Source organism: Corvus moneduloides, chromosome 28 (assembly GCF_009650955.1).
Source record: "Corvus moneduloides isolate bCorMon1 chromosome 28, bCorMon1.pri, whole genome shotgun sequence".
Classification (NCBI taxonomy): Eukaryota; Metazoa; Chordata; class Aves; order Passeriformes; family Corvidae; genus Corvus; species Corvus moneduloides.
The window spans coordinates 2,316,599-2,336,122 of record NC_045503.1 but is presented as its reverse complement, the minus strand read 5'-3'; the positions used below and the strand labels follow the sequence as shown (position 1 = coordinate 2,336,122).

The following is a 19,524-nucleotide window of genomic DNA, read 5'->3' as shown; positions in this document are numbered from 1 at the left end:
ACGGCTCCCTTAACAATAAAATTAACGGTTGCCAAAGCAACCTTCAAAATCTGAGGGAATCCATCTACTTTGCAAAATTTACTGTCTGAACTTCTGACATGGCTGTTGATTAAAATTTGCAATTAATATAAATTATTTATACCTAGATAGTCTGAAAGGGCAGGTCCAGCACATGGTGTCAGCACAGGAATTCAAATGCAAAGCCTCCAATCTCCTTTAATTTGAGTAAATGAGTTCAGCATCAATAAAATGAGTGTTGTAATAAGTGAATTTTGGGAGGAGCTGGATGTACACATGGACTAATATCAACAGGGTTGGAAAGAGCCCTTCCATTGCCATGAGGAATGTCTGGGATTAACATTTTTCAGGCTTCCCTCTCACCCCAGACCTCCATCCCTGCACCAGGAGCAGCTGCATTCCCAGCAGATCAGGGCAAAACGCACTCGGGTTGTGGGTGCCAAATATCAGCCACAGCATCTCCATACAACTGCTAGTCCAAGCACGTACTGGAACTGAGCACGGCTTTAGTCTAGAAATCAGTGGGATTTGACAAAGCCCATGGATCTACACTCAAACCCTCTCCACTCCCACCCCAGTGTCCCTCCCTTTCCTCCCATTTTCTCCTGGTGACACTCCAGGGTCCCAATTCACCACAAGGCTGAGTTCTACACCAATAACTCTGTGAAAGACAACCTGAGCTGTGTGATGACATCTCTGGCACCTCATTCCTCTGAGCTATTTTCAGTTTCTGTGTTTCATATCCCACTCTGCGCTCACAGAGGCTTTGCAGCACCCTCAGTGTGTGTTCTGTGGGTCTCCTTCACACATCCAAAATTAAACTGCTGCTACACGAAGTCAGCTGCATCCAAAACCGTGCAGTTAAAGCTCTGCAATTAAAACTATTTCATTCAGCCTGGAGAAGAGAAGGCTCCAGGGAGACCTTAGAGGACCTTCCAGTGCTAAAGGAGCTCCAAAAGAGCTGGAGAAGGACTGGGGACAAGGCATGGAGGGACAGGATACAGGGAATGGCTTCCCAGTGCCAGAGGGCAGGGCTGGATGGGATCTTGGGAAGGAATTGTTCCCTGGGAGGGTGGGGAGGCCCTGGAATGGAATTCCCAGAGCAGCTGTGGCTGCCCCTGGATCCCTGGGAAGTGTCCAAGGCCAGGTTGGACGAGGCTTGGAGCACCCTGTGGAAGGTGTCCCTGCCCATGGCAGGGGTGCAATGGGATGGGATTTAAGGTCCCTTCCAACCCCAGCCATTCTAGGATTCATGAGCTGGAGCTGATCCAAATCCAACCCCAAGTTCCCATGACTGGACCATCAGCTCTGGTGGCCTTTGGAGCAGAGCAGGGGCTGCCCCAGCTGGAAGAAAGAAAAACCTCCTGGCCCTTTTTCCCTCTCTCCTCCTTTTCATGGAGCCCCTTGTCCTCCTCCCACCTTCCCGCAGTTCCACGTCACCCAAGACATTCTTTGAGGTGATCTCCCACAGACAGAGATCATTCTGACCTCCAACCCCACAGGTCTAAGAGCTGGTGTTTATTAATGGTCCATAACGATCCTTCCTGCTCTTATCTGCAGCAGAGACACCCCTGGAAGCCTCAAAAAGTCTTTCTGTGGCCCTGAGCCTCCCCCAGTGTGGCCAAACCACTACACCCAGCCATTCAGTTCTCTCTAATGAAAGTGCAACCCAGTGGTTTTGGCATAAAACACCAGCAGGAATTCAGTTTTTAAGTTGTCCACATCTGTGTTAATGTTGGCCCATCCCCTACATTTAAAAAATTATTGCTTAAGATTCTTTCAAAAATTCAAACCATTAATTTTATTTATGCTATGGAAGATACTGAATGTGCATCAGCTATTTATCTCCTAAATCTTAAGCCTTAAGCCTTAAAAAAAATATAAAAGTCTCCTATTACTATGGAAAATTCAGATACAGATAAAATCCTCTCATTTAAATTTGATCCTGGGCTTTTTTATTCTAATCCCTGATATTTCTAGAAGATTCCCTTCATCTCCCAGCTTCCTTTTCCTGCAAATGTCTTTTTATATTCCCTTAAACATTGCAGAGTTTCACAATATGAACTCCCACTATTGAATTAGAAATTTATTATGAAGCACACAGAAGAGCTTGAAACAAAGACCTGTCAGAATAGAAATAATTTCCCAAACATGATTTTTGCTCTTCCTGCACTACTAATAACAGACTGGGCACTTAAAACGAGAAAATTAAAGATTCTTTCCATTTGTATCCCTTTATCTGCTTGCTTTCTGAACGTTGCTCAGTTGTGACAATCAGATATTCCCTGGTTTATTTCTGTTTATGCCATGATCAGGTTCCAATAAAATCACTCTGCAGCCATATGCTGCTGTGTTTGTTATGGGCACTACAGGGGAACATTTAATTTTCATTTCTACCTTAACTTTATTTCTATCTGACTGTTTGGTTTCCTTTGAAAACAACTCTTGCTAGCAAAAACCTCCTCCTTGTTCGATCCAAGGATGGAAAAAGCCATTCTTGGGGCTGGCTGAGAAAATAAAAACCTTTTCTCGAAGGTCCAGGTTTGGAGAAGTTTTCTTGTGGCCGTTTCTATGAAATATAAAAAAGAAACCATATGTGGTCATACTTAGGGTGTTTTTAGCTGGGACTGTGAGCAGCAGGTTCCTGAGTTTCCACTCCGTCGAGCTCAGAGTTAGGACAGAGCCATTCCCTCACAGGAAAGAATTCCAGTGGGGTTTTTTTGGGTTTGTTCTGTGGGTTTTTTGGTATTTCATTTTGCAGACAATGAGGGAAAATTACATTTTCCCCCTGCTCCTACTCGTGCTGTGGATATCCCAGAGCCACAGGGCCTCAGGCACCCAACTCCTCCAACTTCAGGCACTCGTGTACATAAATTTGAGTTATTTTTCTCCGATTTCTTTGCACCATTTGCAAGTTCATATAACTGGCAAAGAAATAATCCTCTGACCCAGGGCCTCAGCCACTCTCTGCTGCAGTCACACACGGACATGATTTCATCAGAACCATCCCGTGTCACCGTGGATCAGCAGGAGCTTCACCTTCCCCACTGGATATTTCAAGTGCACTTCAACAACCTCTCAGGGAGTTTTGGAAGCCAAATTCAGTGACCAAGCTCCATTTCATATTGATTTTAGTTAAATTAAGGGGAGAATTCCCTTTGGACTGAGATACCTTTATTTGTCCTCTTATTTTACTTTTTTTTTAAAACCCCAAAGATTCCTGGCACGAACCATCTGCTGATGGTAACAAAATAAACCCCACTGCCCCAAGGATTTGCACATTTCCAAAATGCCAAATTTAAAAGGAGGGACAGAAGACAACAAAGAACTTTTCAACCTTAAGAGTCAGAGCAATTAAGCCACAACTCAGTGCAATTAGCATCATCTCCCCATTTTCTCTTGCTTTTGTCAAGCTGGAATTTGCTTTCAGCCTTGACAAATTGCAGTCACCTGCTGCTTCCCTCTCTGCTCCTCCAGCACAAGCCTGACAATCCTGTGTGCCAGCCATGGGGAATTTGGGATGGGTAATGCTCTCCCTGGTGTCGTGGTTTTGCTCTTTGCCATGAAGAGGTGGGAACTGGAACACCCTGGAGAGCAGAAACCTTTCTGCCACAGCACTGGTGGTCACTGGGATGTCCCACACCCGCACTGGGAGCCAGCTCTGGCCATCTGCAGTCTCCAGGTGGTGGCTGCTCCATCCCTGGAACATCCAAGACTGGGCTGGACAGAGCTCTGAGCACCCTGGTCTGGTAGAAGGTGTCCCTGGCCATGGCAGGAGGTTGGAATTAAATGAGCTTTAAAGTCCTTTCCAACCCAAACCATCCTGGTCCAGCTTCCTACTCAAATCAGGCCTCACTTCCATGGGGCTCAGGTCCCTCATTCCAGCCCAATCCTCACTCAGATGAGTCCTAAGAACCTCCCCACGCAGAGGCTGCAGAGCCTCCCTGGGCACTAGAGCTCCTCCAGCTCTGGAACTGCCTGATCCGGCTCCCCAGTGTGCTGTGTTCCCTTCAGGCACTGCCCATGCCTCCTGTTATTCCACAGACACCTCCCCGTGCCCTGGCAAGGCTGAGCAGGGACGCTGGGGGTCCATGGGACAGCGAGGACCCCGTAGGGCTCCTCAGCTCAGGCTCTGTGCTGGAGGGAATGACCCACCCAGCTCTGGAGCTGCCCAGGACCAGCACCTTGTGCCTGGAGCAGCACCTTCCGAGGGACCAGCTGAGGGTGGATGTGTCACACGTGCTCAGGAGTTTGTTTGCTCCAGAGTTTGTAAGAGCATTTAAACCTAATGCCAAGCTATGAACCATGACCCAGAAGCAGGGACATCAAGTTCTGCACTTCCAGCCTGCAAGACAAGGGTGGGGAAGGTGTGATCAGGGGCTGGATCAGGCCCCAGCTCTATCCTGCACAGCCTGTGGGCAGTGAAATCTCTTTGCTACCTTTTGCTTTCCTTCCTCTGCCCTTTTCCTGATTTTTTTCAAACACTGTCCTGGATGAACAAGAAAAATCCTGCAGAGCAACACAATCCTCGTGCAGCACTTCAGGAGTGTGAGCCTGGCACAGCCTGGGGTGGGAGGGATGCAGGGAGATGCTCAGAACAGGAACTGCCTGATCCTGCAGGTTTGTGTTCCCCCAACTACAACCAGAAACCTTCACTCTCCACCAGCTGAAATAAGGATTGAGCTCCCTCAGGAGCCCTGGCCTGGAGTTTGAAATCAGCTGAGGAGAATCAGACTGGTTTAAAGTTCCTTTTGTTGTCTCAGGCTATTTATGTACGGTGAAGAAGCCAAAGATTTTTTAATTTGGTTTGGTTTTTTTTTTTGCAGGACCTAAGAATGCCAACAAACCAGCCTCCAAACACAGAGGAAATCCATTAGAATAAAGAAGCACCACTTTGTGCACTGGGATTTATGGGTGCAGGACATGCTTGGGCTTAATCCAAACACAGGGAAGCCAAGGCAAATCCAAGGACTCCAACACGACCTGGATCAACCCAAATCTCACCCAAGCATGTGCTCACCCCTCAGTGTTCCTGCACGGGAACCACAAACCGGGATGCAAAGGCCCAGCAGAACAGTGGGAATATCACACAAAGCAGGGAAATCGTTGGCAGAGCATGGAGAGAGAGGGCCAGCACATGGATTCAGCACAGCATTGTGACAGCAATGGGCTTCCTGAGGCACAGAGACAGGGAAAAAAGGCATTCACAGGCTTTGGGTCCGTGCTGCCTGAGGGGAATCTGTCACAATTCACACCGAGTCGTGGCTGCGGATTTACAAGTCATTTTCCAGCCATTTTTCAGCTGCAGTGAAAGGAAAAGAACTTCCTCAAATGTGTTTATCTAATTGCCAGCAATTTCCATTGCAAGGCAGATGAAATAAATAAACACAGGGTAGAGGCAGCTAACAGACTGCAGAGCACCTCAGCAGCAAACATTATCATCGTGGCACGATTTTCCTTGGGAATGGGCTGTTTTGGGCAGCACAGCTCAATCACAGGCTGCTTTTGAGTGACTGTTAAATACACCAAAGGGCTACAAATAATTCTCCTATCAAAGCAGGGGAAAAGGTTGTAAATTCTGATTGTAACTTACATGGCTGTTGAGCAAACTGCTTTTGTGTGATGTAATCCCTTCATTTTTTTGTAGGTTTTCAATCGCCATTTCAAGCTAAAGAAAAATGTGCACAGGAGAGAGAGAGAGAAAAAAAAAAAAGGAAAAAGAAAGGAAATCAGATAGTTAGCAACAGCCAGGATTATTGTTTCTTTATTAATATTTGAATGATTAATGCTTTATATGAACAAGCTTGTGGAAAAGAGGCAAACAGATGAGCACAGTCGGCGTGGATGGAGCTGCAGAGGTGTTACTGGGACATGCAAATGGACACACAGCAGGAATCCCCAGGGGGGTGACAGAGCGAGGCCAGGGGGGGTTTATGTTCCACTAAAAGCACTGCCCAGTTATATATATAAAAAAAGCAATTTTGCTCCTCTTTTTCCCTTCCTGCTGAGAGCAAACCATTGCCAGACAGATCCACTGCAGAGGGTCAGAGATTGGCTGCAGAGCTGTACCCAGGCTTCTCAAGGAGAGCTGGCAGTGATGACTTGGTTATTGTCACCTCTTCAGATTTTGTCAAAAAACCCCTAAAAAACTAAATAAAATTGGGGTGCAAGGAGAGTGCATGAACTGGTATGGAAAAGGGCTCTCTGATGCTGAGAACTGCAGAGGGAAGAAGGGAGGAGCCAGGTCTCAGTTGGGTGAGCTCTCCCCCAGAAACCAGGGTGGAACATTTGATGCTACCTGTGCTCGTTTCTACTGATCTCAGAGGAGCCAAGGCGAGGCCTTTTGGCCCCTGAGGAGCCCCCTCACTCCCAGTCTGGTTCCTGTTCCACCTTCAGCCCACCTGTGGCTGCTGCCTTGTGCCTCAACCCTCTCCTGAACCCTTCTTGTCTTCTCTTTTCTGCTATTGGGGCAGAATCTGCGAAACTCCTTAGCAGATGGCTGCTGGTCCCAGAACTCCAGCGCTCCTCTTCAAGCTTTTTGCAAGAAAAAAATCCCCAAACCCCAAAAACCCCATATAAGAGACTGCCAGGAGCAGAACCTCCTGTTTCTCTCCAGCAGACGTTCTCAAACTGCGTTATCTGTGCCCTGTGGGTGCAGGCAGGACAAGGCAGCAGCACACAGAACCTGCAGCCAGCAGCTCTCCTGCCTCTGTCCTCATTTGACACCTCTGTGGGCACAGGCACAAAGCATCTGCAGATGATCTGTCCATGGCCTCCTTCCCACATTCACAGCCTGCACTGACTCACCCCACGGTGGAGATTAAGGCTGAGATAAACCCAGCCCTTGACAGACCCAGGCTCTGTCACAGAAGGATGCAGGGGGCAGAGCAGAACAGATCAGACCCAGCTGCTGAAGTGACATCCACCAACCACAGCCACCGTGCCACATCCTGGTGTGAAGGTGACACTCCACCTCCAGCACAAGTCCCTTGGTTTCCAGCCCAAAGTGGAACCACTGTGGCACTTCTCGAGGGGTTATCACCGAGCTCAGTCTCAGATTAGTGGGGTTTCTGAGAACACTGCCTCACACCGTGATGGACCACGAGGAACCAAAGCCCAAGTGCTGACACAGCCTTCAGGAAATGAGTCAGAGTTAGAGGGAGACCCAATTTCCTTCCTCTGCTCGGGGGCTGCTTGAGCAACAGCTCTGAGGCAAGCACAGAAATGCTGCCTGGCCTTTTGCTGTTGGCAGGTGTCCCATCCAAAAGGACACCTTGCATCTGCAATGAAAAATATTACAGGGAAAAGACTAAAAGCTCTTCAGCAGCCCTGCAGGAAGGTGAAGAGCTCTGAGGACCCACTAATAGGAGGTCTCAAGGATTTCCTCTCTTGGTCCAGACTAATTTAGGTGAAGATTAACAGTGCTGTGCCGGCACAGATACTGAGTGGGGCTGTTCCCTGTGCTGCTCCAGCCCATCTGATGGAGCAGAACGTTGTTATTCCAGCAGATATGGAAGGTTTCTTAAGAAGGTTTCTCTAAGTATTTGAAGATTTTTCTTTGTGGACACACAGACTTCACCAAATGTCTCTCAACCTCCTGAGGCAGCTCATGTGCCACGGCTAATCCTGAAGCACTCCCTTGTTTCCACTCTCCTCTGGAGGTGCCCTCCTTGCTCTCCAGGTCTCTTCCTCAAGCCCTCAACACCTCCAATCCCTCTCCTTCCCCACTGCCCAGCCCTCTCATTGCTGACCACTCTGATGTCCATCCCCAGGGCCACGTGCAAACACTTTGGCTTCCCTGGCTCCATCTGCACGAGCTCTGCTTTCCTTTCCTCCCACAAAGCTCCCAACCCTGCCCCACCACGTTTTGCCATGACTACCTGAGCCCCTCTGGCCTCTTTAACACCAGCCTTTCCCAGTCTCTGGTTAGGCTGGACATTAACAGAAAATAATGTTCCTGCCCATGGATTTGATTCAGTCTCTGCTCTCCTGAAGCCGCCCATCCTTCCTTGTGGGTGTCTGGAGAAGCTGTGGCTGCCCCATCCCTGGAATGCTCAAGGCCAGGTTGGACAGAGCTTGGAGCAGCCTGGGACAGTGGAAGGTGTCCCTGCCCATGGCAGGGGGTGGAATGGGATGAGCTTTAAGGTCCCAAATCAAATGATTCCATGATTATGTGAAATCCCAAGCAGTCAAGGCTCTGCTCTATCCCCTCCGACTCCGGTCTGCGCTGGAAGGACTGAAAGCCACACACAGACACAGACACAGCCCTGCACTGCCTGCCAGGCTCTTTTCCACTCTCTTCAGCCCTTCCTCAGCTATTTTGTGTTAAAATACCTTCACAGAGTTCATTCCTACAAGCAAAAGAGTGAATTCATCTCTGATGCATTTTCATAAAGGTCGCTTTCTAAATTTTTTTTTTTTTTTCCTGAACAGCCTTATCTCATGTGATAACCACAAACTAAATCTGTTCATGGGACATTTCTACTGACACGTTTTCTACTTGGGCTTTTATATTGTGCTCATCACCATGGAAATTACAAAAACCCCAAACAACAAAAAAACCTCCCCAAAAATCCCAGAGTAAAGTTGTGCAGCTTTGTGAGACGCAGTCCCCACACAGGTGATGCTTCCAAACAATAACTTTGAGCAAAAATCAAATGGTCCAGTGCTAATTTTTAACTTTGAACAGTTAAAATACATACACACACACACAATTCTCACCCAAGAAAAGGACCCCAGCATCTGCCATTTTCTCTTGCATCCAAACTAAGGACTTTTCCCCTATGCCTACCCAAGGCAGAGCACATTTACCACAGGATCAAAGCAACCTTTCAAGGCACAAAGATTCAGAAAACATAAAGTCTATATTCTAAAACTCAGTGGGAGAAGAAAGCACAACTTAACAGGCCAGATTTACAAGAGTTCTCAGTAGCAACAGCTCCTGTTTTTCTCCCTGGTGATGCTGCTCACATTTTAAATTCTGGCTACATGCCCTGAATTACACCTACATTTGTATTTATATTTATATTTGAATGTACAAACACACAGAAGTCTGCAGAGGAAGGTGAGCAGTGTCCCAGGAAATGAGCTCCAACCACTCCTGGCAGCTCCTAAGGGCTGGGAGATTCCCAAATGAAAGCCCTGATGCTTCTCACTGCAAAAAGGCTGTTCTGGGTGAAGAGCTGTGAGCCCTCAGTCCCACACAGCTGCACAGCTTCCAGCACCTGCCACCTCGGCTGGCAGCGGGAGGGACACGATTTAAAGAAATTGGAACTTTAAACCGTTTCTGTTTGATCAGTATCACCCCTAAAAGACATTTTCTAAACATATGGCAAGGACAGAATACACAATGGTGTAGGAGATATACACACAAAGAGGTTTTGATCACTGTGCACTTGGCATGATCAGCTTGACGTAAGTTACGTGCTAATTATCGACTGGGTTAATGAAGGATTTTTCAGGTCTCTTCATAACTGAAGATATATTTCAATATTTTGGCTTAGCATGTGTGAGATGTTTGACTTACTAGAAAACATAAATAGAGACAAATCTTTAAAAGCCAAAATATTTTGCTTGGGGTGGGGGGAAAAACCCAAACCAAACCCCCAGAGAATCTTCTCTAATGCTGCATAATTTCAGTGATCTGCTGAGTGAGAGGGACAGTCCAAACACCAATTGAAAAGATAAGTGTAGTACACCAGTGTCTATTCTCTCCCCTGCTCTCATGGCATGGGACAGACATATACAGCGATAATGACAGGTCAGTTTTATTTTCTGAAGGCTTTTCAGTTCCCTTTGGAATCATTCCTGGCCCCCGAGCTGCGGTGCCTGCAGGGCTACATACCGTTGCTGGAGAGGAGCGTGAGGTGTGTGACAGAGAATGTCTAGAGTTCTCCAGCCCCCCATGAATGAGATAGGCTCCCGAGCCGGAGAGGATCTGACTTCCCCCAATGTCCATGGTGATGCCCACCATGTTGTGAGAGGGAATGGCTGTAGGAGAGGATGCCGCTGTAGTCACCTGAGCTCCACCTCCTCCCTGCGCTTCGAAATAGGGCGCGGCGCTGGCGGGAGCGTAAATCTGCGCCTCGCTGCTGTAGGAGTAGGCGGCTCGTCTGTGCAGGGGACAAAAGGGGACATGGAGAGGAGCTGGCAGAGGGAATCCCATGTTCAATGGTTTCTGAAAGCTGGACAAGTGTCAGAAAACTCCCTGTGGTGTTGGTGGGGTTTGCTCTGTTGGAATGGGACCCTGAGCTGGGATTAACTGGCCCCGCAGCACAAGCTCACGGCGAGGGCAGAGCCTGGAGCTCTTGTAGGGAACTGGGGTGAGGAAGGCCAAAAGGAGGCCCAAAATGGGGCATGGCAGACAGGAGGAAGAGGGAATTCTAAGGGTAGAGAGGCCCTGGCACAGCTGTGGCTGCCCCGTCCCTGGAAGTGTCCAAGGCCAGGTTGGATGAGGCTTGGAGCAGCCCAGGATAGTGGAAGGTGTTGGGGAGTTGGAAGGAGATGGGCTTTAAGGTCCTTTCCAACCCAGACCATTCTGGGATTCCTTGATTCTCTAAAATCCTACAACGCCCCCTTTTCCCTCTAGAAGTTCCTCTCCTAAAGCTGCCCACATCACCACACAGCCTGCTGGGCACAGGGGAACACCAGGCACTTTCATGTAGCAGGATTCCCTGGAGAACAGTCCCTCCATGAGGACAACACCCCCAAGGCTGGAATCCAGCTGAAACCACCCTCACACCCCACAGAACACCTGAAACAGCTCCTCCTCCTCCTCCTCCTCCTCCTTCCATCGTGGGACAGGGGAGGAAGGAGCCTGGGGGGAGGGAAGGGCTGGGAGGTGGGAGGGGAACATCTCTGAGAGACTCTTACATGGTTCCATTGGTATAAACAGCTTCTCCTCCTTCCACATACTGCACCTGGGCTGGGTAAACGTGCTGCACAGACTGCACCTGCAACAGGCAGCAAGAACTCAGGGATTGCTCAGGAACTTCAGGATAAACTGCACAACTCCAACCTTACCTTGACATTTAAGCTTTCTTTTTAAAAGAAAAAGGAAAAAAACCAAACCAAAAACATTCTCTCCCCCCGCGCCCCCCCCCCCTCCATGCTTAGGAATCCCAAAGGAGGTTTTTCTTTTCAAAGGTCAAATTAAAATAGATAAATAAGTGGTTGCTCCATGAGCAGTGGAAACAATGGAGCTGGGTTTCCCCTGGACACGTGTCTCGGGGCTGACTAATAGGGGTGAGCTCATGCTGCAGCCTTTCCTTCAGAGGGGAGCCTGGCAGTGTCCAGCTGAACCCCAGCCCCCTTGTTCTTTGCTCTGGGAGGGATGGAGTTGCCCTCTGTCAATTATTTTTTCCCCCTGAAACAGAGCAACCAAATAAAAAAATCACTAAAGGAAGAAAAATTAGGAGGGTCAGACTCGCTGTCCACATGGGACAGCACCACATATCCCTGGTTCCTTAGGAAACAAGCCCTGGAAAAGGCAAAGTTCAAATAAATAAAAACACTTGCACGGCTCTCTGGCACCAAACCTTTCTCTGGAGCCACGTGCAGTCAGTAAATTTGTTTGTGTAATTAACTTCACCTCTAAAAAAACCTTTACCAAAGGAGATTGCTTTTAATTTAACTTTGATTTAATAAATGCTTTCAAATGGCAGTTGAAAGCATCCATCAAATCTTCAGATGTATGAATCCATCAAATCTTCAAATACATGAAAGACAACTACTACAGCAAAGGCTCTTCCTAAACTTCAAATATCTTGAGAGTTTCTTTTGTCATCAGTCTAAGAAAGGAGGAGAGAACTGGAGAAAGCGATCCCAGGTCTCTGACTGCCCATAAATCTTTAATTAAGATTTTTCTAGATCTGGCACAGTTCCAAAAGCCGTGTGGGACGTGGGGACCTGCTGATGCAGGGGTCCCTGCATGGTGTCTCTCCCCAGAGGGTTCATTACCTGTTGTGGAACCTGCTGGACTCTGGGAACGGAGATTTGCTGCATCTGCGCCCCTTTGGGAGCGGAGCCTGTGGCTTGGACCAAAACCCTCTGCAAGAAGGACATACAGGAAGAGACACTTAAATTCAGTCCATGACACAGGTGAGCCAGGTGTTCTCTAACAAAATTCCACGGATAACTTGTCTCTGACAGCAGCAGCAGCAGTGGCACCCTGGAATTAGTGTCCCTGTGGTCCCCACCCTCACAGGGGGGTGCATCAGCCTGAACTCAGCCCCCTGAACTTGGGCAAAGCTGCACCCAAAATTTCTGACAGGAACCATCTTTAAATCTCCATGAAAGGAAACAGCAGTTCATTGGTAAGTTCAGCCACAGCTAAACAAGAATCTCTCCTCACACATCCACGTTTGGCTCCAAAGTTCCTTCTCTTAGAGCTGCTAAACCCAACCACACTCTGCCTCCTGCAACAAGAAATCCCACCAAGCTTCCACCAGCACCAAAGCTCAGGTGGTTCTGCAGCTCCCTGCAGAGCCACCGAGGGCACAGGAACGTTTGATGGTGGTGGCTCTGTCACATCCATCATCCCTGTGTTACACTCCATGTTCAGTGTGAGGTTGTCAACACATCTCAAGAGTGCTGAGCACCTTCAGATCCAGCAAAACAAACGTGGGGGTGTGGTGGATGGAAAGAAAGGATTCAGAGGGAACAGAGACAAACATCTCCATGGCCTTTTAAACCTTCTCCAAGGAGACACATCCTCTGTGGTTGGAGGCTTTAAAAACGTCCAGGAGATTGGGCCACAGGACAAAGAGCCAGAAAACAATCCCACAGGATTCCTAGGAGCAACCTTGATAATTACTGGCTACCTTATACATGGATATTTATGATTTTTAGCCCTCCCAACATGCCTTTGTAACAACCAGAAATCCTGTCCTAGCAGAATGACAGGTTTATGACAACTGCCCAGATTTCCAGAAACCTGCTCCATCTCCAGGGCCCAGGCCGCATTCCCTGGAGATCCTGCAGTGAGGACACCTACACTTATGTCAGCCATCACCTGGCCCGTTTTCCCTCCAGAAGGGGCTGTCACCAGAGCAGGATGGGGACATCACCAGCCCTTTTTGAAGTCAGGCCTTGGCAGTGCCACCTACATCAAAGACTCTTTCCTTTCTCCTACTTTTTCTCTCATTCTCTGGCATTGCTTTTGCCAAATGGCACATCCCTGGCACAGCTGCCCAGCTCAGCTCCTCACTGCCTGTCCCGGTGCTCTCCTGTTACCTTCCAACCAAAAGAAGGAATCATCCCCAACCTGTAAGGTGAGGCCATCCTGCTCAAACAGCCTCTGCCCACACTGAAAGGGGCACCAGTGCTCAACAACCCCGAGGGCTTCAGCCTCACACCATTCCTTCTGCCAGCAGTTCATTCCCAGTATTTTCTTTGTCCTGCTGGTGAGAAGGGAAGGCTCTGGATGCTCCTCCTCTTCAGCAGTCTTCCACTATGCCCCGGATTTTCCTTAATCCACAGAGTTCCTCTCGATGCTCCACATCCCAATGGCAGCACAGGCAAAGGCTGGATGGGTGATTTCATAATCCAAAAGTTTTCCAACCTTTGTTCACAGCCAAATCCACGCTACTGATCCTTGGGACACCTGTCCCCATCACTGCAACACCAGCAAGGAATGCTCTCCATGGATGGGAAGGCTGGGAGGCGACAGCAGCGCTCCGGATCACCCGATGGGAATGTCCATGGCTCCTGCAGAGTGGAATATTCTTCCCAACTCACAATCTTTAATTGTTCCTTTTCATCAGCATCCAATGGCAGCTGCTGCTGCTCACTTGGGAGCTGGAGAAGGATGTAGCTGAGTTACACCCACCCATCCTCTCATCCCTCCAGCTTCCTGCGAGATAAATTTCTTTTGAAAGTTCCCCAAATGGCATAAAAAGGAACAAAAAGGAACCAGTTTCACTTAATCCTTCCCGTTTTGCACTGGGTGGTTCCCGTTCATCGCTTGAAGCCACCTCTTGTGTCCTGTTGGGCCTCCCCAATGCAGCATATCCATGGATATTAATCACAAATCCCCCCTTCAAATTAAAATGTTGGGATCCACCTACTGAAGGAAGAGACCATGGAATCATGGAAAGGTTTGGATTGAAAGGGACCTTAAATCCCATCCCAGTCCATCCCCTGCCATGGGCAGGGACACCTCCCACTGTCCCAGGCTGCTCCAAGCCCAATGTCCAGCCTGGCCTTGGGCACTGCCAGGGATCCAGGGGCAGCCCCAGCTGCTCTGGGCACCCTGGGCCAGGGCCTGCCCACCCTCCCAGGGAACAATTCCTGCCCAAGATCCCATCCAGCCCTGCCCTCTGGCACTGGGAAGCCATTCCCTGGGTCCTGTCCCTCCATTCCCTGTCCCCAGTCCCTCTGCAGCTCTCCTGGAGCCCCTTTAGGCCCTGCAAGGGGCTCGGAGCTCTCCCTGGAGCCTTCTCCTCTCCAGGTGAGCACCCGCAGCTCTCCCAGCCTGGCTCCAGAGCAGAGGGGCTCCAGCCCCTGGACCATCTCCGTGGCCTCCTCTGGACTCTCTCCAACAGGTCCATGTCCTTCTTGAGCTGAGGACCCAAACCTGGCGCCAGCAGTGCAGGGGGAGGTCAGGAGGGCAGAGCAGAGGGGGGAATCCCCTCCCTGACCTGCTGGCCACTCCTCTCTGGATGCAGCACGTGGCTCCTCCACCCTCTCCTGCACCAGCTCTGCCCTCACCTGTTCCCATGACCTCGGTACCTGGCAGGGCTGTTCCATCTTCCCCTGCTTTTACTGACACACCAAACTATGACAACAGGAAATCAATCCGAAGCACACACCCAGCTGGCATGAAGTGACTCCCCTGGGGACCAAAATTAAACCCCAAACCCCACATTTGAAAGCTTGCAGGTGGATGGGGAGGGCTCAAACCCACAGGGCCTTTATCAACACCAAGTCCAGCAACAGGTCGTCCCCACTATCTCAACGAGCTGATTAAAAATCCTCTCCCCACCATCAAAACCCGGGATGAAAATACATCTGCCAGGGAAAACAGGGCTCTTCTCCATGGAAACAGCATCCCCAGCTGTGCATACGTTACCTGCTGAGACGCTGGCACTGGCTGCACCACCGGCGCCTGGGCTGAGGCCGACGTGTGAAGCGCCACGGAAGCTGCTGAGTCTGATCCACCCTCGGGACTCTGCATGCTCACTGCTGGGGACAGCACAGGGACATCAGGCAGGGCAGCACAGCACAGCCACACACCCCCAGCCCCTTGAACCGGGGGCAAAATCCCAGTGGAAGATCCAGAGGGAAGCGCTGGGAAGGGAGGCAGCTCCCGTCCTACACACGGGACTCGTTTTAGTCCTGGAGCTAATTTTAATGCAGAATTATATTAAGGAAAAAGAAAGTTGCACAATTGTTTCACGGAGAGGAGAGGGAAGGAACAGAAAATGCACTTCTAAATTTAACCGAAAAGTGGCGTTGGAAAATTATTGTGTCACAGTGAGCATCACACATGATCAGGAAGAGCAAGGGCATATTTTTAAAATAAAGCTTTCTCCCCCTCCGCCTTATCACGTTTAACTACTGCAAAAAAGCTTTTAATCAAACCTCAGCCCGTGCCTGGAGTTTAGCTAAGATCTCACTGGGAAAGTGGGGGTGGCCAGCTTGGGTTTCTAACCACAAATAATCAAGGATGAAGAGCAGAAGAGCAGCGATTCACCAGTATTTTAGAAACCCCAAAGCAGCATCTCCACCCTCCCATCCCTGCCCTCGCCCCAAAATCCCACCAAGGTCCCCAGACAGCCACAGCATCGTCCTCCACTGCCACACAACCCTACAGAGCTGGTGGTGCCCTTGGCATCCTCAAATCCCTGTGGCCCAGCACTCCCTCCTGGCACTGTCCCAGCCTGTGTCCATCCCTGGGGACACCAAGGGATGCTCAGAAGGGGCTTCCCAACAGCACAAAATGGCATTTTGGTTTCTTTTTGGGGTGGGGGAGCCTTTTTTCCTCAGTTTCTTGTGAAACTTCCCGCTTAATAAACTATTTTAGGAGGGTTTCTGCTGTCACTTCAAAATCAAAAGATTAAAAACAACCAGATTTTGGGCAGTGTCATTTCTGCTTTCTCGGCCTCGCTGCTGAGCCTCCAAACAACATTATGATGTCTTTGTTTTATTTCCCTTCTCCTGCCAGTATTTAAACTTTTCCCTCAACTTTGTGCAAGTTAAGAGGCAAAAGGAAAAATGAGAAACTGAGGGACACTGGACCCTGCTCATCTGTGCTCAAAAGAAATGCAAGGATGGTGTGAAGGTACAGAGTTTATCTGTTTATCCCTTCAGCCACTGACAAAAAACCCCAAATATTAAGATTCTCCACGAAACAGGTTTTTAAGGGCTTTTTTCCCCCAATATCCATACTCCCATTAGCAAATCACAATTACTCTCCCAACCTTCCCAAAATCCCAGAGCTTGCAAACAATTCTCTCTCTCCCATCATTTTTCTCACACCTGGGAGAAAGAGTAGACAGAGAACCCACAGACTCACAGCTACCAGATGAATCCAACAAGCCAGAAACAAGGGAAATTAAATCAATATTTACTCCTGTGTCCCCCACCAGGCTCCCCGAGCTGCCCTCAGCACCCCCATCGTCACAGCTCTGCTATATAAAGGCAGCACCTGCCTCTCCCCATCACTGCCTCCACCTGGGTTTTAGCCAAAACCTCCCCACGAGAAGATTCCAGTTGCAAGAGCGCCGTGGGATCAGGGAAATAATAATTCTCCCAGTAAAGGAGGGAAACGGCCCCAAATTATTTGCAATTAAACACTCGGCCAGAGCTGCTGGGTTTGGGATGCTCAGGTGGAGATGCTCGGGCAGGAGAGGGGGGCACTTTCAGCACATCTGCTTCCCTAAGTTTTCCAGAAGTGTTTATTGTCTCTCCCTTGTGCCCAAGGCCATGGGTTGCAGCTTTCCAGGGTTTTCTGAGTGTGAAATGCAGCGTGCTGAGGTTACAGAAGAAAGGTGGGTGAGTTGACAAAGATATTTTAATCTTCTGTCAGTGGTTCTTGGGTCAGCTCTTGGCATTTTAGGTCTACAAAAGGTCCCTTTTTAAGTGTAGTTATAACCAGAAAAGAACACTTAGAAACGATGGAGGAGTTGGACTTTGGAGATCCCTGTGGGTCCCTTCCAACCCAGAATATTCCATGACTCTACCATTCAAATCACCAACGACTCATCTTTGCTGATACATTTTATCTCCTGCTTTCCCTCAGTGACCAGAAGAGAGCAGAGAGACGTGGGCAGGGCAGAAGGTGAATTGTCTGCTGCCAAAATAAATCCCCAGTGTGATTTTCAGGTTTGTTCCACGAGGCAGTGATGACAACCACGCCAGACACAAAGGCTCCGAGGAAATCTGCAGATGGCACTTCCAGACAAGGTAGACAGACAGAGAAGTCCTGGACTGCCAAGCCACATGTACAGGACTTGTTATTATTTTATTTATCAGTGCAACATCCTGGAGAAAGAATCATTCACTTCTCATTAAAGCCATCCTGCGCTTCCTGAGAATTGGATTCAGATCTCTGTGTGCCATCTGCTATCGTTAATTTGCGCTGATGGAAAGCTGACAGCACACACAGAATTCCTGCGCTCCCAGAAACCAGCACAAGGTGCTGCAGAGCTCTGCTGATGCCCTGGGAGCACGGCTGCCAAGTGAGCTGGCACCTGGGCCAAGGCTCCAGAGGGTGGAGAAAGCATTGGCTTCCAAGGAGGAGAGGAAATGTGGCACCCAAAGTCTTGCTCATTCCTCTTCACCTGATCCCAGAATGGTTTGGGCTGGAAGAGACCTTAAACCTCATCCCACTGCACCCCCTGCCATGGGCAAGGACACCTCCCACTATCCCAGGTTAGGCTCAGGGCCACAGAAAGACTTTTTGGGGCTTCCAGGCATGTCTCTGCTGCAGATAAGAGCAGGAAGGATCGTTATGGACCATTAATAAACACCAGCTCTTAGACCTGTGGGGTTGGAGGTCAGAATGATCTCTGTCTGTGGGAGATCACCTCAAAGAGTGTCTTGGGTGATGTGGAACTGCGGGAAGGTGGGAGGAGGACAAGGGGCTCCATGAAAAGGAGGAGAGAGGGAAAAAGGGCCAGGAGGTTTTTCTTTCTTCCAGCTGGGGCAGCCCCTGCTCTGCTCCAAAGGCCACCAGAGCTGATGGTCCAGTCATGGGAACTTGTGGTTGGATTTGGATCAGCTCCAGCTCATGAATCCTGGAATGGCTGGGGTTGGAAGGGACCTTAAATCCCATCCCATTGCACCCCTGCCATGGGCAGGGACACCTTCCACAGGGTGCTCCAAGCCCTGTCCAACCTGGCCTTGGACACTTCCCAGGGATCCAGGGGCAGTTCCTGTCTCAAACTCCCCAGCAGTCCCAGGGTAAGGAACACCCCTGGAGCTCCCTCAGCCTCGTGCAGCTCTTTGGCAGCTCTGCCACATCCCTGAAGCAAATGCCCATGGAAGGACTCCCTGCTCTCCTCCCATCCCACTTTTCACCTCCCACAGGGGAGGCACTTTTACAGTGTTCTTGATCGTCTTCTTAGCAGAAACTCACTGGCTCAAAAGCCAGCCCTCCTGCTTCCCAAAGATCTATGGTTTGCTTCTTCCTCTTAGATCTGGCCTAAGACAGACAGGTTTATCCCACCTGTAGCTCTCTCACAGAAGGGACTGACAGAAGCCATTAAAAGGCCTCTGGTGGCCTCTGACAGCCTGGCAGCCCCTGGTACTGGGGAGTTTGCAAACTGAGAAGTTAATTAATAATCAACAAAGCTGCTGGTGGGTCACAGAGAGGATCAGCAGCATCCCCAGTTGATGTTCTCAGTTCCAGGGATCCTTACCAGGTGAAAAAGAGGAAAAAAAGTCAGTTATTGTGGAGATATGAGCAGATGGACCTGACCATGCAAAAAGAATAAAATTGTGGTGAGAATCCCAGAATGGTTTAGGTTGGAAGGGACCTTAAAGCTCATCTTGTTCCAATCCCCTGCCATGGGCAGGGACACCTTCCACTGTCCCAGGCTGCTCCAAGCCCCAATGTCCAGCCTGGCCTTGGCCACTGCCAGGGATCCAGGGGCAGCCCCAGCTGCTCTGGGCACCCTGTGCCAGGGCCTGCCCACCCTCCCAGGGAACAATTCCTTTCTAATTTCTAATTTCTAATCTAAGTCTGCCCTCCTTCACCTTAAAGCCATTCCCCTTGTCCTGTCACTGCATGGCCTTGTAAAAAGTCCCTCTCCAGCTCTTTCACAGGTACCTTTTGGACACTAAAAAGCTGCTACAAGGTCTCCTTACAGTGGATTTGTTCAGCACATTGGCATTTCAGGGAGAGACAAGTTTACAGCCCTGGTTGCTCAACGTGGCCGGTGATGTCACACGGGGCCACCAGGGCCCTGGAAGGCATCACAGACATCTGGATTCCAGGTTGCATCATCACTGAATGAATCAGGCAGATAACAAGGCTGCAGCCGCTGGAAACCTTCTATTTAC

General features: G+C 49.5%; 1 protein-coding gene across 7 annotated transcripts in view; it reads right to left on the bottom strand.

Moving 5' to 3' along the window:
- LOC116435924 (DNA-binding protein RFX2-like) overlaps positions 1-19,524 on the bottom strand; it is a 62,685-nt gene that overhangs the window by 13,849 nt on the left and 29,312 nt on the right. The window contains exons 2-6 of one of the 7 annotated variants that reach the window (XM_032092617.1): positions 15,089-15,201; positions 11,977-12,066; positions 10,891-10,970; positions 9,863-10,130; positions 5,612-5,686 (exon numbers count right to left, since the gene is read on the bottom strand). In XM_032092617.1, the coding sequence (XP_031948508.1) occupies positions 5,612-5,686; positions 9,863-10,130; positions 10,891-10,970; positions 11,977-12,066; positions 15,089-15,193 (618 nt within the window). In that variant the 5' untranslated portion in view covers positions 15,194-15,201. Of the gene's footprint in view, positions 1-5,611; positions 5,687-9,862; positions 10,131-10,890; positions 10,971-11,976; positions 12,067-13,282; positions 13,837-15,088; positions 15,202-19,524 lie in introns of those variants that run through there. The other 6 variants (XM_032092612.1, XM_032092610.1, XM_032092615.1 and 3 more) reach the window with 6 other exon arrangements.